A 23,232-nucleotide genomic window follows, 5' to 3' on the forward strand; every position below is an offset into this window, starting at 1 on the left:
AAGACATGAAATACATAACAATTATTAAACTATTAAAACTACTAGAAATAAAAAACTTTCTAACCACTCAGACATTTAAAAATAGAAACCACCTGTATTAGATACAGTTCCATGAGTAGAAGAGCCTACTTGAGCTCTCTAGTACTGTTTCTCATAAGAATTTGAGCTAAATTATGGTTGCCCTTTGGCAAGATTATTTCATAATATAAGTCCTGTCTTTAATTGATTCAATTGACGGTAACTTCTAATCCTTCATACCTATATGGTGCTTTGAGGTTTTCAAAGTGCTTTTGCAAGTATCATCATTTGAATGTCACAATAACCTGCCGAGATAAAAAAAAGTTGTTATTCATATTTCCTGATGCGAAAGCTGTAGGACCAAACCAGCAAAAAGCCCAAAGCTAGTAAAAGGGTCAGGAATGAACTAGAAGCTAGAGTTTCTCATTTCTAAACCAGGATTCTTTTCATTTTGCCATTCAGGTCTCCTGAAGCATGTGCTAAAACATCTCATTGTTAGCTGAAAACTATTCGTAAAGATAACTCAGACTTAGAATACACCCAATTTTTGCTTTGTCAAGGTAGTAACAGTATGGAAATGTTTACTTCCCACTTTACCTCTTGCTGCATTGATATAGTCTTGGTCAGAGCCTATAAAATACCTTTAATAACATTTTTGTATGAAAAAAGACAGCATATTTAGTTAAAATGTTTTTTAAACAAAAAAGTTCATATTTTTTAAAGTGTCATTAATTTTACAGAAGTTCAGCTTGCAACGTGTATAGAAGAATAAAAATCAAAGTAGATGGTAAATTACATAGGAAAACCACCCTTTGGCCCTTTTTTCCAAAGCCAGCATTCAGGCAGGAAGAACAAGAAGGGCATCATGATGTCCTAGTAATTTCCTGGATAACAGGAAATGAAAGACTGGAGATGTTGAGCTGTAGATCAGTTTGCTTTTTCCCTGAATAGGCTTATTCATTATTAAATGATGAAAGATAACACATATAATATTAAAAACTAAAATATAATGGTTCTACTGTGATGATTCCCAACATCTATTCAACTAGAGAAGAAAGTTTACTGTTTCCTCAACTTCCTGAAATAATCTATCTTCTGGCTCATTTCAGAGCTATGTTAAGAACTTTTCTTTTTCCACTGCAAACATCAGGTTCAATAAAGTGCCTTGAAGAGCCAGATAATAATCTCCTTCATAGTCAACGGTAATCAAGAAATTCTGATGTCATAAAGGAGCAAATTTCTTTCTTTCTTCCACAATTCATTCAAAAGATTATTTCAAGCACACAAAAAATGAGATAAACTGAGGGCCAGCTTGGACCCACCCCCCCTTTTTTCATACTAACAAGAGACTTTTCCTCTTAAGTGTGATTTAATTGAAAACACTAAATCAACTTCAGGTTTATTTCATAATATGTACAATAGTTAACAAATTACAATTAATACAGTGAATCAGTTATGCTAATTCCACATAACTTTAAAAAGTCATGCAGTACATAGTGTGGTATAAACAAAACAACTTTTGTCATATACAAAAAAATGCATTATTATGAGAAATGTGATTACTAACTTTGCAATTTTATACATATTTTCAGGTTCCCCTCCCCCCCAGGAGTCCTTCATAAAAATTTAAAGAGTTTACTAATCAGTTAATGCATTATTAGGAAAGAATAGACATTATTAGTAAAGTTAGATTATTATCAATTAATTTTAAAATTACACCAGGAACAGGATTAAATGTATTCTCATGAAATAAATCTTTAGTTAAGAAAATAGTTTTGAAAAAAGAGTTCATACTGAAGGTATGTATTAATTTCGTCAGATTAGTTTATACAAATCAATAGTCAAATTTATTATACTGAATAATGAAAATATGCCTATCCTTTTAATACTCATTTTGCTTGTATATGTAGTATTTATATGCACAAGTGAAGAGATGTTAACATGTAAAAATATACTGCTTCTCCACTTATAGGAAAATCATTAAATGGACATCAAATTGAATTTTTAAATGTCCAATTCAAATCTACATTCAATAGCACAAATACTTAGGCAGAGTGTTTTTTGTAAACAGTTAAGAAACAAATCTTTCTCTTTTTCTTTCTCTTTTTTTTTCTTTTTGTCAAATCTACTGGGAAACAAGCTACTTTTCAACTTGGCTGCAGGTTCCAATTTTAATTCCATCAAGTCCAAAAACCACCAAGACTTCTGGTAAACAAAGTGAATGTTTTTTCAAAGTGCATAATTTCTAACTCATCCACTTAAAATATTATGCAATTCCAGTTCATCAGCAAGAAAAGAAAATGCATTTGGCTATAAAAATATTAAGGAATGTTATTGAAAAGAAAAGGCTATTTGGTAGAAGTAACTACAAAAATAATTAGTTTAAATCTTTGTAAAGCTTTAATGCAAGAACATCACAGTACACTTTCTTTCCAAAAACCTTAAAGCATAATCAACTCCAAATTATAAATATCCACCTTTCAAGTACTTGAAAAAGAATTGAAGCAAAGTGTCTCTTAAAAAATTAAGTAAAGAAGACTGATCATGCAGGTGTTAACCTGCTGACACTTTGTGATACCCCTAACTGCCTTGTGTTATCATCTCTGGTTCCATTGGTAGTAATTAAAGGCAAGGAGTTATTCTGAAATGCAGGTGTAGAACAACTAATCACACCAACATTTTCATCTTCCCCAGTATCTGAATCTGGTGTTGTGACTTCACTGTTCTGGAGTCCCAAAATTTCACATACTGCTTGTGGCAATTCCTAGGTAGAAAAAAAATAATACAAGATAAATTATATAAATGTGTCAGATTTAAAAGCACATTTCATTCAAAACTACTTTAACAGGCTGTTTTATTTACCTATTAAAACTGGCGTTTAGATCCTTAAAAAAAATAAAAGTATGACAAAGCAAGAATTCAGAATTCTCATAAGAAATTCATGAGACAAAAACAGAATGCAGAATAATGATTTGGCTTGAACAAAACTTACCAAGCATTAATTTTGTTTTACAAGGAAAAAGTAATTTTGCTTTGTAAAATGTATTAAAAGCCCAATTAGTAAAACTTAATAGGAGAGCCAAAATACTATTCATTTAATTATTTCTGATCATCATCTCTATTTCTCACTACTGCAAACTTAATAGAATGTCCTATTTTGCATTTACTAATTCAATTGGATAATATATCATGGTTTAGTTAAATTTTGTAGCTTCTCAAGTCCTCTAAAATGTCTTCAGTAATGTCTGCTACACTGTCTTAGTATTTCCAAACTGCAAATGTTTTAAATTAAAAGAGATAATCCATAATAGTTGCCAAAAAACTAGCCAGTGCTTTCTTTGACATTCCTAAAACTATCATTTATTTATTTTCCTTCAAGTAAAAAATAATTCCATTAGCTGCACATCTCAAATTCTTCCAATTCTTAAAATTACTATGGCATACCTTGCATTTGGCCATCTGTATAGAAATTGCTTCTGCTTTGCATAGGATATCTTCCACATCAATTTTCATGGACAACTCATTGATATGCTAAAATGCATTTATAAAATAAAATTATACTTGGAAATCATAAATCATAACATGCTACTATAAAAATAATTTTATCAGTTATATTTCAATGGTGACAAAATTTTTATATTCCAAGCATTCATATTACTCCCCCCAAAAATTTAATACTCCTTCCATCAAACTGTTTAAACTTTTTATCCTAAAGAATAGCATTTAATTTTATGGAATAAGTTCAGAAATTGTACTATACCATGTGCAAACTATAAAAAAAGAAAGCTGCTCTCATTTAAGTTTAGAACATACTCTTTGTTACATATAGTTTTTTCTTTGGTTATCCAAGAAAAAATAAGAATTAGCACATACTTGTTACATTCTCTCACCTGGAGCCTAGAGCTCTGCACTGATTAAAATACAGGCTAATCTCTTAAAAATAAAATCTTTTTGAAATGAGAAAATATTTAGGTAAACATTTAACGGTAATTACTTCCCATCACTCTCCTGTATTTTGCAAACAAAAAATATTTGAAGTTCAAAACTTCCAAATGAGCTAAAAATAGGTCACTTTTACTTTCCCCTCTTTAAATCAACCATTATTTCAACCTCCTTTGTCCAACTCAATTTCTTAGGTAAAAGGGATTCCATTTCAAAAACCACAATGGTCAAGGAGTTTCTATACTCTACATTCCCCTGGAGAAATACAACACGTACTGAAAAGTATATACAAAAAATCTGATATACCTAATCAGAAGACTTCATGGAAGAGCTAGCAGCTAAGCTAAGCCTCGGAGGATTCTGAGAGGTAAAGTTGCAGAAGAAATAGAGTCCACAGAGGGCAATGGTCAAATTTATATGAAATGCAAAAAGGTGGGAAGAAGAATGTCAGAGAATGTTAATTCAATGGTCTGATTTGGTGGGGTATATATACAACCTAGGAAACTTTTTAGACACAGACAAGGTGGGGGTCTGTTTTGCTTGATTATGCATATTTGCTATGGGAGTATGGACAGGAGAGAAATTAAAGCTTTTAAACGAGAAAAGAGAATAGTATGAAATGAGGCTGATTTAAGATAGATTCAAAAGAATCTTAATTAATTATCAGGCTGGGGAAATTCTATTCAGTGTGTTCCAAAAATCATAACGCAATTTTAAGCTATTAAAGCTTATTCTAGAGCGCCATGTATCTTCAAGCCAATAAAGAACCATGAAAGGTTTCTGAGCAAGTGAGTGATGTGGTTAGAGCTATGCTTTAAAAGCCAACTTTCAGTTGTTACCTCTCCTGTGAATGACTGAAAAAGAATAAAAGTGTAGGACATGGGTGTTAGAGCTGCTGAAGGAGGGAGACAGAGTGCTGGAGAAGACATCTACATGAATATTAAAAGCCCACAAAAATGAAGGTAGAGACTGAGAGATTCCTTGAAAAAGGAGGAAGAGAAGCCTAGTGGTCTGCAGATAACTAGAAACAAGGAAAAAAAAGGTAACAGCAAGTTCTTGCAAAGATTCAAAGTTCCATGACTCCAAGAGCTCCATCGTTTCCCTTCTCTACTTACTTCTCCACTCTATTAGTGAGGTCATGGAGATACCTCTACAGCTGCAAGAAGCAGCTCCAAGACCCTCTCTCAATAGGTAATTTCCAAGTTCCCTTACAAAGTTAAAATTCAATAATCCTAAGTAAGAAGTCAGCCAATGGACAAAGTTGTAAACTCCTGGGGAGAACTCTTGATGATCCCCTGCCACCACCCACACCTGGTAGTCATCTACAGCTCTGAGGAAGTAAGGGAGAATGGAAAATTTGATGAGTTTTAGTTAGATCCCAATTGCTAATGGACTTTAGGTAAGGATGTAGACCACTACATGTGAATGCAAGGGATAGTCTTCCTTTCTTTGTAGCACCAGAAGCAAAAGCATCCAACCCAGTGTTGGAGAACATAGAGAAATTTCTACTGTTTCTGCTGGGGAAACCAGGGAGTCTCTCATGAGATCCCAATTATCAGCCCCATTCAGTTTTGTATAAGCCCAATTTGGGGAAATGAATGTGGCCTAAATTTGGACCAAAAGATATAGTTTGTTACTATATCTTGAAGCTGTTCAAGAAATTTATTTATACACCACTGCAAAAATTATCTGTAGGTCAATGCCATCAAAATGAAACAAAAGAAAGCTTTCTGAATACTAAAATTCAAGACTGTGTTGATCTTAAAAACTACCACATACCTTAAGTATTTCATTAAAACCATAATGCTTTTCTATGATTTGTTGCTTTTCAGATTCCAGAATAGCACAGCAAAGAAGAAGATGGAAATTCTGACAAGGTAATTCAGTCCACATTACCTGTAAAAACAAGAGAAATGTATAAATTTTCCCAAAGTTTCTAAAATACATTTCTAAAATTTCAATTCTTAGAGAGACAATGATAAACTTACATCAGACACAATTCTAAACACAAAAAGAATATCTCTGACCTACAGTACCCCCATACTTTAGTAAAGAAATATAGAAATGAAATGGCATCTTTGTTAGCAAGTATCTAAGAATATGTTAGAATTCAAAATAATTTCAGAATAATTCATCAAATATTAAGTTCTATATCATGTAGTATTCTGAATTAAGAAAGCAATCTCAAATCATGCCACAAAGTCAAGACTGGCAAACTTCTTTGGCTAATCTATAACAACTACATTCTTTAAAAGTCTAAGCGACCTGTGGGTGTGACCAAGCCAAAGCTTTAAGGTTATTTTTATAAGATTTCTTCTGATACCTCAAATTCTTGATTTTTAAATATTTCTCCTAGAAGGGACATTCTACATCTTAGTTATATCTATGAGGAGTGCTGACCCGGAGGTCAAAGGGACCAGACTGTGAGAAAGGGCAAGTCACTAAACCTCTTAATGCCCTAGGCAGCTCTATAAGACCACAAATTACAAAAAAAATTAATAATCTGCATAAAAGTATCAGATTTCCACATAAAGAGCTCCTTTTTATCTCAGAAGAAATAGTGATTGAAAAATGAAATATAGGGGGCAGCTGGGTAGCTCAGTGGTTTGAGAGCCAGACCTAGAGACGGGAGGTCCTAGGTTCAAATCTGGCCTCAGACACTTCCCAGCTGTGTGACCCTGGGCGAGTCACTTGACCCCCATTGCCTACTACTCTTCTGCCTTGGAGCCAATGCATAGTATTGACTCCAAGACGGAAGGTGAGGGTTTAAGAAAAAAAAATGAAATACACCTTAATGGGTGTGTTTGACTGGCAACTGTACAGGAATATGAACAAATAATTTTTAAGTCCAGCTAAATATAACCTTTAAAAAGCTATTTTCTAGAGTGATACAATGGTCATGTATTTTAAATAAATGTGATTTTAATAAATTTTAATCATGCATAACTATTGTAGCTAAGTAGAACAGTAGATAAAGTGCTGGGCAAGGCCCGAGTTCAACTCTAGCCTCAGACAATCATTGTGTGACCTTGGGAAAATCACAATTCTGTTGGCCTCCATTTCTTCAACTGTAACAGAACCTACCTACCTCCCAGGATTGTTGTGAGGATCAAATGAAATGAATGCAAAGTGCTCTGATTCCCACCTGGCACTGTGTAGCCCAGCACTCTATAAATGCTAGCTACTATTATTAAAATTATTTCCATTATTGCCATTCCTCCTTGCTGAGGCTCTGCTCCTTAGGCTCTCTCATCTCATACCTTTGGAGAGCACAACCCAGTAATCATTCCTTCTCACCCTCACCTTCAAACTTATCCTTTATACTGTACTGATTCCTTCCCAACAAACACACTCAGATCTGCCCAATTGTTAAAAGAACAGCAAAAAACTGAACCCTGCTCTCTGCTCAAACTATCAGCAGTCTCCTACTTTTTCCTAGTTTTCTTTTTATTTTAAACCCTTAACTTCTGTATATTGACTTATAGGTGGAAGAGTGGTAAGGGTGGGCAATAGGGGTCAAGTGACTTGCCCAGGGTCACACAGCTGGGAAGTATCTCAGGCCGGATTTGAACCTGGGACCTCCCATCTCTAGGCCTGACTCTCAATCCACTGAGCTACCCAGCTGCCCCTTCTTTTCCTAGTTTTCAATCAAGAAATACTCAACTAAATTTCATTTTAAGTTTAACTGTAATGCAATTAACCTCAAAATTTTCACTTAAAACATTCTATTTAACTAAGGCAATTTAGTAATTCCAAATATGTGGTACTTTCTTTTTGTCAATAAGCCTTAATCTTTTTTTTAATGTTTATTTTCTTAGTACTGATTCTAAGAGAGAAGAGCACAAGGACAAGGTAACTGGAGTCAAGTGACTTGTCCAGGCCACATAGCTAAGAAGTATCTGAGACTAGATTTGAGCCTTCCAACTTCAGGCCTAGCACTCTATCCACTGTGCTACCTGGCTACCTTCTTAATGAAGTAATTTTTAATTGATGAACCTAAAAAATAACACCAATTACAAAATATGATAATTATGTTTCTGAAATTTCACTCTAAAACACAGAACAATCTGAAAACTGTATAAAGCAATAAAAATCTTCTCAATCTAAACATGTCCTTCTTTCTCCTCACAAGGCACAAGGATCACCAGGAAAAAGTACTTATGAAGAATAATTGGCACAACTAATTGGCATCATCACCATAGTATATGGTTGTTAGATGGATAGATTTGTTTTCCTGCTCTCACAATGGACTTAGTTTTCCTATTTTTTTGTGACATCCTCTATGCCTCTTCTTGGTTTACTTGTGTACTTAAAGATAACTTGGCATTATGCCATTTGTTCAGTGTAAAAAGAGGGATGTGAGCATTTTTAATTCTCTGGATTTTAAAATCTTCCTTTAAAACATGTATTAATCCAGCATACTACTCATTTGTGTCCTAGCTGAACAAGCTGCCACTTTGGCTTACACTGTGAGTACAGCCCTATAGCTCATGCTTCATAACTTCCAGGAACTCGGAAGGACAGTCTATGCCAGATCTGCTAAAATGCCTCTCAAGATGAAGCCCTCTCAAGGCATTTGTTCATGGCTCTAGTGGCTCCGGGTCAGAAGAGATGGTTCCAGGGTATGCCTGACACTATCTTCCCCTCTTCCAATGTCTGATGGATTCTGATATACTCGGTACTGCAGAACAACTTGGATGACTGAGCCTGAAACTTCCATGGGCAGTCTAGTGATGTAGAAGGAAAGACTGCAAATGTAAAACCTTAATACATTCAAAAACACCAATAAATTCTAGTTGCACGCTACAGAACAAAGTTTCCCTGAATAATAAAAGTGAAGGTTCAGTAAGTACATAGCTTGTTACCTCCCATAATCGAAGAATATCTAGAAAGCTAAATTCCCTTTTGAATCTAATTAGAAGCCAACGGAAGCAAAAATAAAGGTACCCTGAGTCTTGAGATTCTAAAAAAAAAGAAAAAAGACATTTTAGAAACAAAAAGCACTTTAACATTATAAAGACCTATCTGAAATTTATGACATATTTACTTCAAGCCATTAAAACAGTAGTATGTTTAAATGTACATTAGTAATTATCAATAATGAAAACTCACAGATTAAACTATAAGAGGGGAAAAATCAGCTGAATACCCATCCACACATATATACATATATACATGTAAAAATATTTCGTTCTGTGAACTGTATTTCTTCTAGACTATAATACAAAAGAACCATTTAGTTTCAGACATTCATTTCCCAAAGATGTCTGTAAAATTGTTATAGCCCTTCTTTCTTAAGAGATCCTTAAATTTTCTTCTTGTAAACTACCTACTAAAATTAGGAATTAGTTTTGATTCGTATAACATACCTAAGTAACTGCAAAATCCACTATCCAGCAAGCGAAGTAAGGTGCTTAGCTGAATTAGCTGTGTCTTCATGCCTTGCATCTGTTCTTCAAAATTCTGATGCTTTAAAAAAGGAAAGAATTGTGAGGTTCCATAGATATAAGATATACTTTATACCATCCAGATAATCACACAAAAGTGTCATTTATATAACCAAACATGGACTTATCAATGTTCGGTTGATATCTGGGATAAACATCCACTTTTAAAATAGAACCTACAAATATGGGGGGGAAATTGGGTTTGGTTATCTTAACAAAAGGCTTTTTTCTCTTTTATTCTCTTCTAAGTCAAAATACAGAGACATCATTTCTTAAGTAAATAATTCATATACTTTTTATCTAGAATAAGAAATTTAGTGGAAAGAACAAAAAAATTGAGCAACAGCAATAAAATATTAGCAGAAATATCTTTAAAAGTGTCATGAAACACATACTCTCTAAATATGTGTGTATATACATATAAATATGCATATATGAACATTAAGGAAAACAAATTATTTTAAATTACTGCCCTTCATTCTATATCTTAAATTATAAAATGAAATCAACTTCAAACAAAGTATTTCTATTAAACTGACACAAATGACCTGTTGCTTAGATGCATATCTTAGCAAAAAAAAAGAAAAAAAGGAAAAGTGGCAATTGCTGGAAGGACTATGGAAGGATAAGCAAATACTGATGCAATATTGGTGAAGCTATGAACTGATTCAGATATTCTAGAAAGTAATTTGGCAAAAGAAGAGTTTCAGAGAATCTGGGGGAAACTTGTATGAATCCATACTGAATGAAATAAAACAAGGTCCTGGAGAGTAATTTAAACCATAAATGTCAATACAATGCCAAATTAGGATTCCAGAGGATTAATAATGCTTAGCTACCTCCCGACAAAGATATGAGATGTTCTGACAATGCAGAATGAGACATACATTTTGGTTTTAAGACATATTTTTGGTTTTGTTTGCTTACCTATGCAAATCTGTTACAAGGACCTTTTTTTTTTTTTTTCCAATGAAAAATTAGGAGTGAAAGGAAGCAGGGGCATGGCCATTATAGGGTTGCCAAAAAAAAAAAAAAAAAGAAAAAAAAGAAAAGAAAAAGAGGAAGTTCACTGGAACATTTTTAAAACCCACAGAAGAAAGGCCAAAAAGAATTACAGAAGTAGAAGAGCTTTGAAAATTACATGATGGGAAGGAAGGGAGATAGGTGACTCAAGAGTCTAGCCTGGAGATGAGAGGTCCTAGGTTCAAATCTGGCTTCAGACATTTTGCTACTTGTGTGATTCTGGAAAGGTCATTTAAACCCCATTGCCTAACCCTTATAAACTTTAAGAAAAGGTATGGATTAAAAAAAAAAAAAAAGTTACGGGAGCAGTTGGGTAGCCGAGTGGACTGAGAGCCAGGCCTAGAGATGGAAGGTCCTAGGTTCAAATCTCACCTCAGACACTTCCCAGCTGTGTGACCCTCGGCAAGTCACTTAACCCCCAACTGCCTAGCCCTTACCTCTCTTCTGCCTTGATTCTAAGGCAGAAGGTAAGGGTTTTGTTTTTTTTTTTAAGTTCCATGGGAAATATTTTGGACTTTGAAAGAAATATAAGCTTTACCTAGTGATTTACAGATTCATGTACAATTTTCTTTTTTTCATTTCTTTTATGTATATGAAAATGGACATTTTACTCAGTGTTAGTTAATTACTGAATCTTTTAAAAATATTTAGAAGCAAACAATATAAGTCTTCAAACAATTCAAAAGCATATTATTTCTACCCAGGAGAAATAAAAGCTTAAAATAACATTTTGAAAAGTTTAATAATGCAACTATCAATATGGAAATAGGTCTTGATTGATGGCACATGTTAAAACCAGTGGAAATGCAAGTTGGCTATTGGGGGCAGGGGGAGGTCAGGGGTGAAGAGGAAAGTAAAAACATGAATCGTGTAACCATGGACATTTTTTCCAAAAAAATCTTTTTAATTAAAAAAAAATAAAAAGTTTAATAAATTGTGAGTTCTATTTACTTGAGAAGTGGAGACCAGACCAATCAGCAAAAAGGAAGAGCTGGATGAAAGAAAAAGAAGTAGAGAAATAGGAAAAATGAAAAAGCAACTAAGAAAAATTATGAAGGATAGCAGTAGAGTGAAAAAGATGGGCAGAACATTAGTCGTTTACTCTAGAAAGGTTGTGGCTTGCCCTGGAGTGAAGATAAAACATTTCTCATATTATTTAAAAGAGTTAGCTATTTTCATGTATCACCCATACGATAATATCTGGAATAAGATTAAAACTTATGAAGGTTATTTTGAGAAAACAGTTGAAACCTGCCCAAGAGTGCTTCTAGTTCATCAAATACAGTCGCAATAAGAAAAGCATGAAAACAATAATACCTGTGAAATTTTTGCCATACGTTTTATTTTCATGTCTACAGAACCCGAGCCTACCTATATGCCCTATTTCTCATTTCTTTTCTCTATCCCTAAGCATTCCTTCTCAAACATTTCTTCCAAGAATTCTTCTTTCTCATTATTCAGATCACTAGATTTCTAATCCTGTCGTCTATTTTGGGTTCTCTTATTACTTATCTGGGTTACGATCTGTATGAGGGCAAGTATTGATGGTGAGGGGCTGAGGGAGGGTGTATCTAGACTCTCTCCCCCTGTTAGCTTTCAATGGACCAGTATGACTAACTCCTCACCCCCTACCCCAGGGAAGACCTATGAGGGAATAAAAACTCAAAGGGATTTCCAAACTGGCAAAGCTATAGTGGGGATGTTGAAGGAAGGCGTTGGGGTTCAGTTGTGACCCCAATGGGTTGGATCCCACCTTCAGAGCCAGCCCTGTTGAGACAAGCCTCCCCCACTCCTAAGATCAAAGTAACCTAACCCCTCAACATGGTCTTTGGAATTAGTCTGCCTCTCAGCCACCAGATCAGTCACCTCCCCCCACCAATGTAACTGCTCCAGACTCTAAGTATCAATCTATCAGGGGTTTATTAAAGGATAAATTAAATTCAGAGTACAGAGGGAAAATGTACAGGGGAATCAAGGAAGGAGGGAAAGGATGAACTTCAACAACTATGTCTTCTCCCCAAGAGAGCAGCTCTGGACTTCTTCTGAGGCTTGGTCACAGTTGCCCATTCTCTTTTCCCCCTACAATCTCCTAGCAAATATTTCTAAACTAATATAAGAGGGAAATAACAGGATCAATAGATTGAAGCAGGATCAGAGAAGGGACTCCCCCCACCCCATTCAAGCCCGCTCCCCCATGAGTTCAAGCTCTCCAGCCAAATTGGAGAATTGCTCTTCAATGTCTTCTTTGTTGGTAATTGAAGATAGTAGGAATTGATGTTAGTAGTTGTGATCTCCCAATAATCACTAATAAAAGCACAGAGGAGCCCAATTCATTCAAGATCCACCCAAAATCAAAACCTCCCAACCAAAGAACCAACATCGCCCCCCCAGGGTCCCGGGCCCAACAGGAGTGAAGTGACAGTTGAGAAAACTCCTCCTCCTCAGAGGCCCCTCCTTTCACATTCCAAACTGGTAACATTACCCTGGGCTATTTCTGGGTCCATTCCAACTCCTACTGCCTGATCCCCTTCCAAGATAAGTGCTTAGTGATCCTGGATTTACCCAAATCCCACACTTACTGGTCACATCTTTTCTTTTAGAATCAATTTACTTCCTTGTTAATACTCTGATTGCATTATTCTGAGGACTTAAACTGTTTCAAAGGGTTTTAAGCTGAAGTCAGGCATAACATCCTAAAAATGATAATAATTATGTAGTTCTGAGAAAATAAAATTACAAAGAAAGTGGTGAGGTTAAACAAGTAAAATGCAAGAAGAAAAAATAAGAAAGGTTGAAGAATTATTATGATGACAAAGTCTAAGGTCAGTCCTCCTAGTTAGGAGTAAGTAGTAGGGCTATCACTCAATGTATGGCCTTATCTCAAATAGATAACAAGATTAAGCTTAACTACTCTACATGGGCACAATTCATTTATTTGATCAATATTCTAGAAAAGGCCACCAACACTTCTACAGATATGAATACTCTTTTATATTAAGTTCCTATTCTTTCTGCTATCCACACTCTAAAAATATCCTTTTTTTCTATTAAAGAAAATGTTACAAAACCTACAGAAAAAATTTATATAAATATTTCTCAACCTACCAGAGCCACAAAATAAAGAGGCCTATACAAGGAAACTTTTATTATTAAAGCTACATTTGATGAGTCCAAAAGGAAAGGAAAGGAAATTTTTTTCTTACCATTTGATCCATGTAAGATACAAAGCACCAAAAAGCGTCCACCTCATTCTCCATCACATACAAAAGAGGGGAAAGCAAGTCACTCATTCCCTGGACATATCCTGAGCAAAGGAGAAGAAAAGTATAATATATTATAAATTTAAGTTATGTTCCCAGATTTTAACATTGGTGGGTATGAATATGTCAACAATAGCAAAATTGTGGTATCCTTATATGCTCTTAAAGACATATGTATGTCATGCAATAATTCATTCAATGGAAATTGATTAAACACCTATATAAAATGGACAAAGAATAAGCATAGCATTGCAAATGGAAAGCTGAACTTGGAATCAGGAAAAGCTGGGTTCAAGGCCTACCTCTAATACTGTATTTGTATGACCACAGCCAAGTACTTAAAGCTCTTTCTGTCTCAGGCAATTCTGTGAGACTATATTACAGAAGATTTACTCATCAATAATATTGGAAGACATTTCCATACCAGGAAATCTCTATGATTATTGAACTCTTTTTAGACACAGACCCAAAAAAATCTGAAGAACTATCCCAAGAAAACTGCTTGAAAATTTCATTAAATCACGTAGCCATTTAGAATATTATCCAGAATATGACAATTAACTTAATACTCTCTCAAACTGGTGGATTTAAAAGTAGCTTCAGTAAATAACATTTCAGAAAACCATATGAATACACATTTTATCAGAGCTTTCTTTGGTAACAACAAGAAAAAAGGTAAAAACAGTAAAATTCTAAAAGGTTAGACCTATGTGTGATTTAAAGAAGAGACCAAATTATCATGACTTGGCAAAATTGTATTGCTGTAACTACCTACATGTGCGTACACATATGCATATGCATGTATGCACACACACAGTCAAGGAGAACTATAAATAAAAATGATTTCTCTACAATAATGAAAGATGTTTAAAGGAAAACAATAAACAAAATGTTTGTGAAAATACTATAATAAATGCTCTCTGTATTAGTTTCTCATTCCTCTAGCGGACTGTATGATCCCTAGGGACAGGGACCATCTTATCTAAATATGGTCTTTCTCTAGAATCTAGCACAGTACTTAGCCCACCGAAAATGATGAATAACTGTTTGTTACATTGTGATTTTATAAAGAATTCCCCCAAATGATAATTTTTAAATATTTTCATTTGAGAGGAAGAAAAAGGGGGAAAGACCTGAGGATATAAGGAAGTTCTAATATGGATGGCTCCAATTTATCATTTCAGATCTATACCTATTCTATAACTTATAGTCTAAAAAGAGTTGCCTGGAGTACTAAAAGATCAAATGACTTCTCCAGTATCACACAGGCAGTGTGAGGCAAAAGCAGGACATGAATGAATGAAGGTATTCAAGACTCCAAGGCTGGCACTCTATCAATTATATCATGTTGCCTCTAATAAGAAAAACTATTCTTCCAACAATATAAAGTACAGATGGAGGGTAGAAAATATGGGAAGAAATAGTGAAAACAAGAAGAACTTTGAGGAAATAAGAAAGATAATGAGTCTCAAGGGTTGATAATAAAAGTAGAGTTGTGGCAAAATAAAGAAAGGGTGTGTGGGTGGGTGTGTGCGTGTGCATGTGTGTTCCCCCCCCCCCAAGAAATGTCATATGGAATTAACAAAATCTAGAAATTGATTAGTTGGGGGAGTTAGAAGGGAAAAGAAAAGATAATCCCAAAATTCCAAACACAGGATAATGAGTAAATGATGGTACCAGAGACAGAAATAATGAAGAAAGTAAGTAAAATAGATTCGGGGGAGAAAGAGAATAGTCTATTTTTTAATGCCAATAGAACATCCAAATGGAATGTAGGGAACTGGAGATGCAAGTGTTCTGTGTTTCTGTGAGTACCAACACCCTTCCAATTATCTAGATTCAAATCATCTTCAGCTCCTATAAATCCAATCAACTGTCAAATCTTGTATGTTCCACCTCCACAAAGTCTCTCTCATTTAATTTCTTCTCTCTACTCAAATGGCTTCCATCTAAATCAGGACTTCATTTCCTCTCACTCAGCCTACTACAAGAGCTCCCTTACCTAGTTTCCCTGCTTCTAGGACCTTCTAACACAGGCTACCAAAATAATATACTTGAAGCATAAGTTTGACTAACTTATTCAGTAGTTCCTTACTACTTCCAGGGTTATATATAAAAACTATTTGGCATTATAACCCTATACATCTTGGCTCTGACCTATACATAGCAGGATTATAAATTACTCCTTTTTATGAATTCTATGGTCTTCTTGTTGTTCCTCTAACAATACTCAATACCTTCATCTCCCTGCCCCTCATGCCTAGAATGCGTTCTTTTCCTCACTGTACCTCTTGGAATTCCTGATTTACTTCAAAGCTGCATTCAAACACCATCTCCTACAAGAGATTTTTCCTTATATCCTATAATGACTACAGTCATCTTCCATGAATTTATCTTCTATTTTGCATATACATATATATGTGTATGTTGTATCCCTTGATTAAAAATAAGTTTCTTGAGAGCAGGGACTTTTATTTTTAACTTTATTTTGACCCCCAGTACCCAAAATGGTGCTCTGTATTTAAGGTGATTAATAAATTCTTGCTGATTGATTAGAATATCAAGCAGACTTAGGTTAACACACAGGTCTATACAATGGGTTAAATTTACCTGAAAACTTTAAAATAATCTATTGGTAAATATTTTGCCCAGATACTTACTAGAGAGATAAGAAATGGATCTTTTATTTCATTGGTATCAGAAACCTCTGGATGAGGAGACTCCTTCCACCAATGAAGATTGGTACCTTCTCTTTAAGAGTCTCAGAGATTTGTCTAGAGTACAAAGAAGCTGAATCACTTGTCCACAGTTGGACTAGAACAATTTTGGATAGATTTATACACTCACATACACATACACATATATACACATTTCAGTTCTTAGGAAAAGGGCAAAAAGTAGTTTTGTTTAATGGGTAAACAAATCCTATTCCATTAATGATCTACCCAATTATTTTTGTAACTCCTAAAGTAATCATATAATTGAATTTAACAAATCTTTTTCAAAAAGCAACTGCTTTTTTATTATACAAATTGCCCTTCCAAAAAGCTAATTTTCACTGCATAGGAAGAAAAGCAAAATAGCAGAGCCAAAAGCTAATGAATACAAAATTATATAGTCCTTTTTTTAATCTATTTTTCTTCTCTAAAGAAATTTGTTTTCCCTTTCCTTATCTTCTTTCCTTCTCTATAATCCAGGCAGTATAAAGCAACAATATTTCTAATCCAATTTCCTCTACTAGGTTCAATCTACATGTCCCTCCTCCACTTCTCATCCTGCCTCACTTTCTTCTCCCACAACCGATGCTACTCATGATCCCATTACAATTCTCACATCTGCTATAAATTTGACACCAGAACAGCATACTTGGGAAGCCTTTCAGATAGATTTGTCAATACAAAATAAGAAGTCACTAGTTTCTGTAATATGGAAAATGACAGGGTGGAATTCCTGCAGGATACAGGGTCAAGCCTCACCCAGAGTTCTCTGGGGGTGGGGGGTTCCCTGGAATTCCACCCTGCCATTTTCCATATTACAGTTCTCAAAATACAAAGCTCTGGTCTTAGAATGTTTGGTTCTCCTCAGCAAAATCTTCATTTTTCCTTTTAATTTATTTCTTTCTTCTGAAACTTTGAATTCTTCTGAATTCTGCAATAAAACTTAATTAGTCTTAAAAGAATGAAAGATCAGTGACTTTCACTAACCATGGGGAAAAAATTTCACACTGGGTCCTTTCACACTACATTTTTATATTGTTGTTCAGTCTTTGCATTTTATTAACATTATATAAAATTTTATGTTGGAGGGGATGTGGTGAACATTGCTAATGGAATTGTGAGCCATTCTGGAAGGCAATTTGGAATTATGTGCAAAGGGCTTTACAAGAATGCCTGCCCTTTGACCCAGTCGTTACCACTGCTGGGTTTGTACCCCAAAGAGATAATAAGTAAAAATACTTGTACAAAAATATTCATGGCCACGTTCTTTCTAGTGGCAAAAAACTGGAAAATGTGGGGGGTTCCCCTCAATTGGGGAATGGCTGAGTATATGATGGTGATGAATTACTATTGTGCTAAAAGGAATGATGAACTGGAAGCTTTCCATATGAACTGGGAGAACCTCAGTGAACTGATGCAAAGTGAAATGAGCAAAACCAGAAGAAACACTACACAGAAAGTAAAACATTGTGGGAATTCAAGCCAGGATACTCCTGAAGGACTTATGTAAAAGAATGCTATCCACATTGAAAGAAAGAACTATGGGAGTAGAAATGTAAAAGCAAAACATATGGCATCACTTATCACATGTATATATAGATATGTGATTTGTTTAGGCTTTTAAAAAATTGCTCTATAGCAAAAAGGAATAATATGGAAATAGGTATCAAATGACATTTGTACAACCCAGTGGAAGTGCTTGTTGGCTCTGGGAGCGAGGAGGGAAAGAAAGTGAATCATGTACACATGGGAAAATATTCTAATAAACAAGCAAATAAACAAATGAATGAATAAATAAGAGAAGAAAGTGACTGCCTAAAGAAAAGGCCTCACATTCCATCCCATTCCTTTCCAAAAAAAACCCCAACTATATAAACTTTTATGAAGGTGAAGTTGTAGTCTGAATTAGGTTATTAAAACTAGATTCTTGACCTTGGCCAAGTAATATCCTCAAAAAGCTTTAAGTTCCTCAACTAAAAAAAAGAGGGAATTTGACAAGAAGGTCTTTGATTTCTTCTAGTCATTAAAAATTATAAATTCTATTCTCTAATTGTTCAAGAAATCATTTATCACTTTGAGAGTTCCAAAGATTTCAGACTTATTATTCACTTTAATTTCTTTGAATTTGGGATAGGTAGAGAGAAAAAATACAACAAAATGATTTGTTATTTATGCAAAAAGTGATGTTCAAGCCTCCATCCCATTTTAATAATTTCATTCTCCCAATATTCCCAGGACCTAAGTTAGAAGTTAAGTAAAAATTAATTAACAGATCAATTGCAGTAAGGTAACCCACTGGCCATGAGGGCAGGCCATGAAGTACAGAAGGAAAAATACCAGATTTGGAGCTTAAACACCTGGAGTTTGAAACTAGTACTTCCACTTCTATGATCTTGAGTAAATCACTTAACTCTTCTCAAGGCTTAAGATTCCTCATTTGTAAAACAAGGAGGATGTACTAGGTGATTTCTAAGAATAGAAATGAAATGTCAGGTGATTAAATACTCTCCACCACAGTACCAATGGCCATGCTTCATAAAACAAATAATTCCAGACGCTCTCAAAATAGTTCTAATTGGTCTTAAGGCTGTCTCAAACTATAAAAAGTTTGAAATAAAAGTGTTATGGGATGTAGACTGGGACAAGTGCCTAGCCACTGTAAAGAGTTAATTCTCAAATATAGAGGGCAGAACTACTATTATTAACTGTTATTATAATTATTAGCACAAAGGATCTGATATATTATTCCTGTGTGCTCCCAGATTTCTTATATTTTATTGAGCAAGAGGTGGAACTTTGGTGGATTTATTGACAACAGTGATTTTTTTATTTTTTAAAACCCTTACCTTCCGTCTTGGAGTCAATACTGTGAATTGGCTCCAAGGCAGAAGAGTGGTAAGGGCTAGGCAATGGGGATCAAGTGACTTGCCCAGGGTCACACGGCTGGGAAGGGTCTGAGGCCAGATTTGAAACTAGGACCTTCCGTCTCTAGGCCTGGCTCTCAATCCACTGAGTTACCCAGCTGCCCCTGACAACAGTGATTTAAGCAAGAAGTGGCATTCCTGCTCTGAAGTGCAATATACTGATGACACTCTTTAAACAGATTTTTGAATATAGGTGGCTTGATTTGGATGATGAATGAGAACATGAAACAAAGATGATATGAACAGAAAAAATCATGGAATTAACAAACAGGAAGATCCCTCTAATTCTGCCTAGCTGACGCATTTGAGGTCAATTTCTTTTACACAAGAAATGCAAAGTTCTCCTAACTATAATCATATTAGCAAATTTAGTCTAATCAAGTGGATGTAAGCTTGGCAAACTTTACTAATCACAATCATCTTGTGGTCTTTGGAAATATGGAGATGTTGGGTTGCAGTCCAGACCACTCACTGACTGACTACTTCTAAGGTCCCCTTGCCACTCAGTCTCTGTGAATCTACCCATCAACAACAAGCAGATTTAACCCAGAGACTTGAGAGTCTGGATCTGGGCACACATCCCACTATCTGCCCAAAACACTGTTTGTGTGTCCATGGGACTAGGGAGCCACATACTTACATGCCTGAGAGTACTGCCTTGTAATCCTTTGAGTTCTTCTTGGTACTTCACCCACAATCTTCTCACATTACCTTAAGCATGAATTCATTTACAACATTTCTGACAGGAGGTTATGAATAACCTCTGGCTAAAGACCTCAGATAAAACAAAAGAATTTACTAGTTGCCAAAGCAGCCCAGTGCATTTCTGGACAATTCAAGCATCAGGAAATTTTCCTTAATTTGCAGGAAGCCAATTTCTCTGTAATTTTTCCTTCTGTACTTCATGGCCTGCCCTCAAGGCCAGTGGTTACCTTACTGCAATTGATCTGTTAATTAGTCCTACTTTTGTTCTCTGGGACGTAACAAAACAATTCAAATCCCTTTTCTAAGTGACAAAAAAATTATTCAGATTTTTTTAAATGCTACAACAGTTACATACTCCTTACCCCAACCAACCCATTGCAACATGAAATAACATTTTTTAGAGAAGGGTATTAGTACTACCTGAATATGTATCTGATCTTCATATTAACTTGGTATATATATTACTCTTGCAATTGAGTTGCTGGCTAAAAAGAGCAATACAATACTCTTTGGAAGAAAAAACAATGACATCTTGTGTTACTTGATGGAGCAGAAAGCCATCGCATAACCAAATTGGGACAGCACTACCAAGTGTATGAATGGAGGATTGGGGAGGCAAATCACACTTTGACAGTTTGGTCCCCAAGTCTTGCTTTCCTGGTTGGGAGGGCACCTGCTTATTAATAATTAAGTGTCCAAAGTCTGGGAAATTATTTTTAAAACTTTTTCTGCTTCTTCCCATATGTTCAAGAGTTCCTGACTAATAATCACTGTCAAAAATCCAATAACAAGCATTTAAGTACTTTCTAAGTACGCAGCACTAAGTACACTGTACACTCTAGGGATTACAAAGTTACTTCCCTCAAGGAAGCAGATTCCCCCATCATACTAGGGGGATTAAAGAGATAAACAAGTATAAACATAATTATTTGATAAAGAACATTAACAACCAGGAGGACTGGGAAAGATTTCCCATATAAAGTGGCACATGAGCTGAACCTTAAAGGAAGAGAGTAGAGGAGGGAAGGACTATATAGGAAGATCTTCCATCTGGTACAATAACTTCACTTTACAGATAAGAAAAGAAAAAGCTTACCTGTCTTAGCCACATTACACAGTTGGGTAGTAAAAAAAAAATGAAGCAAAAAAAATTCTCTAGACTTTTCATGCTTTATCATGCTACCTACCTCAATGTCAAACTTAGAGGAATAGCAAAAAAAGAAAAATGTAGTATTAAAGTTTGCTAAGTAAAAGTCTTATAAACTGCCTCTCAATTGTGAAACACCTTTAAAAGGTATTAGAGAATAAGAAATTTCTGAAGGGTTAAAAGTTTTAAACCTTCAGCTTTCATGTAGGACTACTAACATACTTTTAATGTACACTGTGAAGAAAGTAGTACAATTATTCTTGATTTTCTAATATTTCTTGAGTTTTAGTATACTTTATTTTACACAGGGTGTCCTTTGGAAGTATGCCACGGGTTGCAGGGGCAAGAATTAATATATAAATTCCTTTTAATTAAAGAAAGATTATGGTTGATTAAATTAGCATTCAATAACACTTAAGATTCTAGAGTAATGCTGACTGATACACATATTAACAAGCACAACTGCAAGCCTTGAAGTACTTCATCAAAATTGTTTTCATAGAAAATTAGCATGTGGAGTAAAAAAGAGGGAAAGAAGGCTCTCAACAAGCCTAAAATATTCCCTCTTAAAATGAACAAAAAATTTTGAAGGACACATCTCATAACAAAATTAAGGGGTTCACAAAGCCCTTTCCAGATACTACATCACTCACAACAAGCTTAGGAAGTCAGTATGATGAGTGTTAAAAGCCCACAAAGGGTAAGGAACTTGCCCAGTCATCTAGTTAGTGTCAGGATTGGATTTGAACCTTGGGCTTGAACTCTAGAACTTTAACAAATCCTAATTCCTATATTAGAAGAGTGAAATTAAGTAACATTACAATTTGGGCATTGTCATGGAATGTGTTGTTAAAAAGCGAATTCTTCAAATAATTCAAACATCAAAACTTTGCTTTCTATTTAACCAAGTTGGATGGAAATCTTCCTGGTACACATTTCCCTGCCTCTTTAAACCAAGGTAACAATATCACAAAAAGAGTCATAATAAGATTTCAAAAAACATGAAATGTCATGTAGCAGTAGTTCCTAATGGGGAAAAAAAAAATGAGCAAAAGATCAGATTGGCAATAGTTCTTTTCTCTTGCAAGCAAAATTCCGTGGCCACAACAATGGCTCCATGGGCTCCACAGAAGTATAAGGGCAGAAATCCCTTTCTCCCAATTTATAACCATAGTCCTATGCAAAAAGTGAAATATAGCAAGGTAAACCTTATTTGCTTGTCATTAAAATTTCAATATTCTAGGTTACATGAGGAAATGTGTTTTTAAGACTAGAAAAAGTTGAAAAAATGTGTGACTAGAATTATTTTAAAACTATAACCAGGGGCAGCTGGGTAGCTCAGTGGATTGAGAGCCAGACCTAGAGACGGGAGGTCCTGGGTTCAAATCTGTCCTCAGACACTTCCCAGCTGTGTGACCCTGGGCAAGTCACTTGACCCCCATTGCCTACCCTTACCACTCTTCCACCTATAAGTCAATGCACAGAAGTTAAAGGTTTAAAAAAAAAAAAAAACTATAACCAGCATTTCTCACTTGTCAGTTGGAAGACCTCAACTAACTTCCTCTAAGAAGCCTTCCTGGACTAACTACCTCATTTTCTTCTCTCCTTTATTCTTCATCCCCATCCCCAGCTTCTGCAGGGTTTATACTAATTACACAGCACTTAGTATCATAGAAGAATTTTGTAAAGATATTTCATGTGCAAATGCTTGCCTCTTTAACTAAATTGTGTGCTCTTTAACAACAGTAACTTTGGTTTCTACTTCTTTAGTACCTGCCCTCTCTAGACCCCATAGCTGGTTATATGGTGTGGGTTATAAGACAAGTCACACACACACACATACCCAACATTATGGACTTCACAAGAGTAAACTTAAAGCCTTAAATCCCTTGATCCCCCAACTTTCATCAGCACCATCACTCCTTCTAGAATACTGAAACAAGGAGCTGTGGAACTCTTCCCACCACCTCACTCCCCATTCCCCAAATCAACCCTTAATCTCAAAACTTTGGAGAATAAAAAGGAACTCTTCTCACAAAAAAAGTTTTT

The 23,232-nt window shown here is 35.1% G+C and overlaps 1 protein-coding gene across 1 annotated transcript in view; it reads right to left on the bottom strand.

Moving 5' to 3' along the window:
• Window positions 1–1,386: 1,386 nt before the first annotated feature.
• The window catches only part of TBC1D15 (TBC1 domain family member 15), a 76,157-nt gene continuing 54,311 nt past the window's right edge, over window positions 1,387–23,232 (bottom strand). Inside the window, exons 13-18 of the mRNA XM_044679565.1 lie at window positions 13,634–13,734; window positions 9,330–9,429; window positions 8,826–8,923; window positions 5,740–5,856; window positions 3,463–3,549; window positions 1,387–2,782 (exon numbers count right to left, since the gene is read on the bottom strand). Coding sequence (XP_044535500.1) covers window positions 2,561–2,782; window positions 3,463–3,549; window positions 5,740–5,856; window positions 8,826–8,923; window positions 9,330–9,429; window positions 13,634–13,734 — 725 coding nt within the window. The 3' untranslated portion in view covers window positions 1,387–2,560. The remainder of the gene's footprint in view (window positions 2,783–3,462; window positions 3,550–5,739; window positions 5,857–8,825; window positions 8,924–9,329; window positions 9,430–13,633; window positions 13,735–23,232) is intronic.

The sequence above is a fragment of the Gracilinanus agilis genome, chromosome 5 (assembly GCF_016433145.1).
Source record: "Gracilinanus agilis isolate LMUSP501 chromosome 5, AgileGrace, whole genome shotgun sequence".
NCBI lineage: Eukaryota > Metazoa > Chordata > Mammalia > Didelphimorphia > Didelphidae > Gracilinanus > Gracilinanus agilis.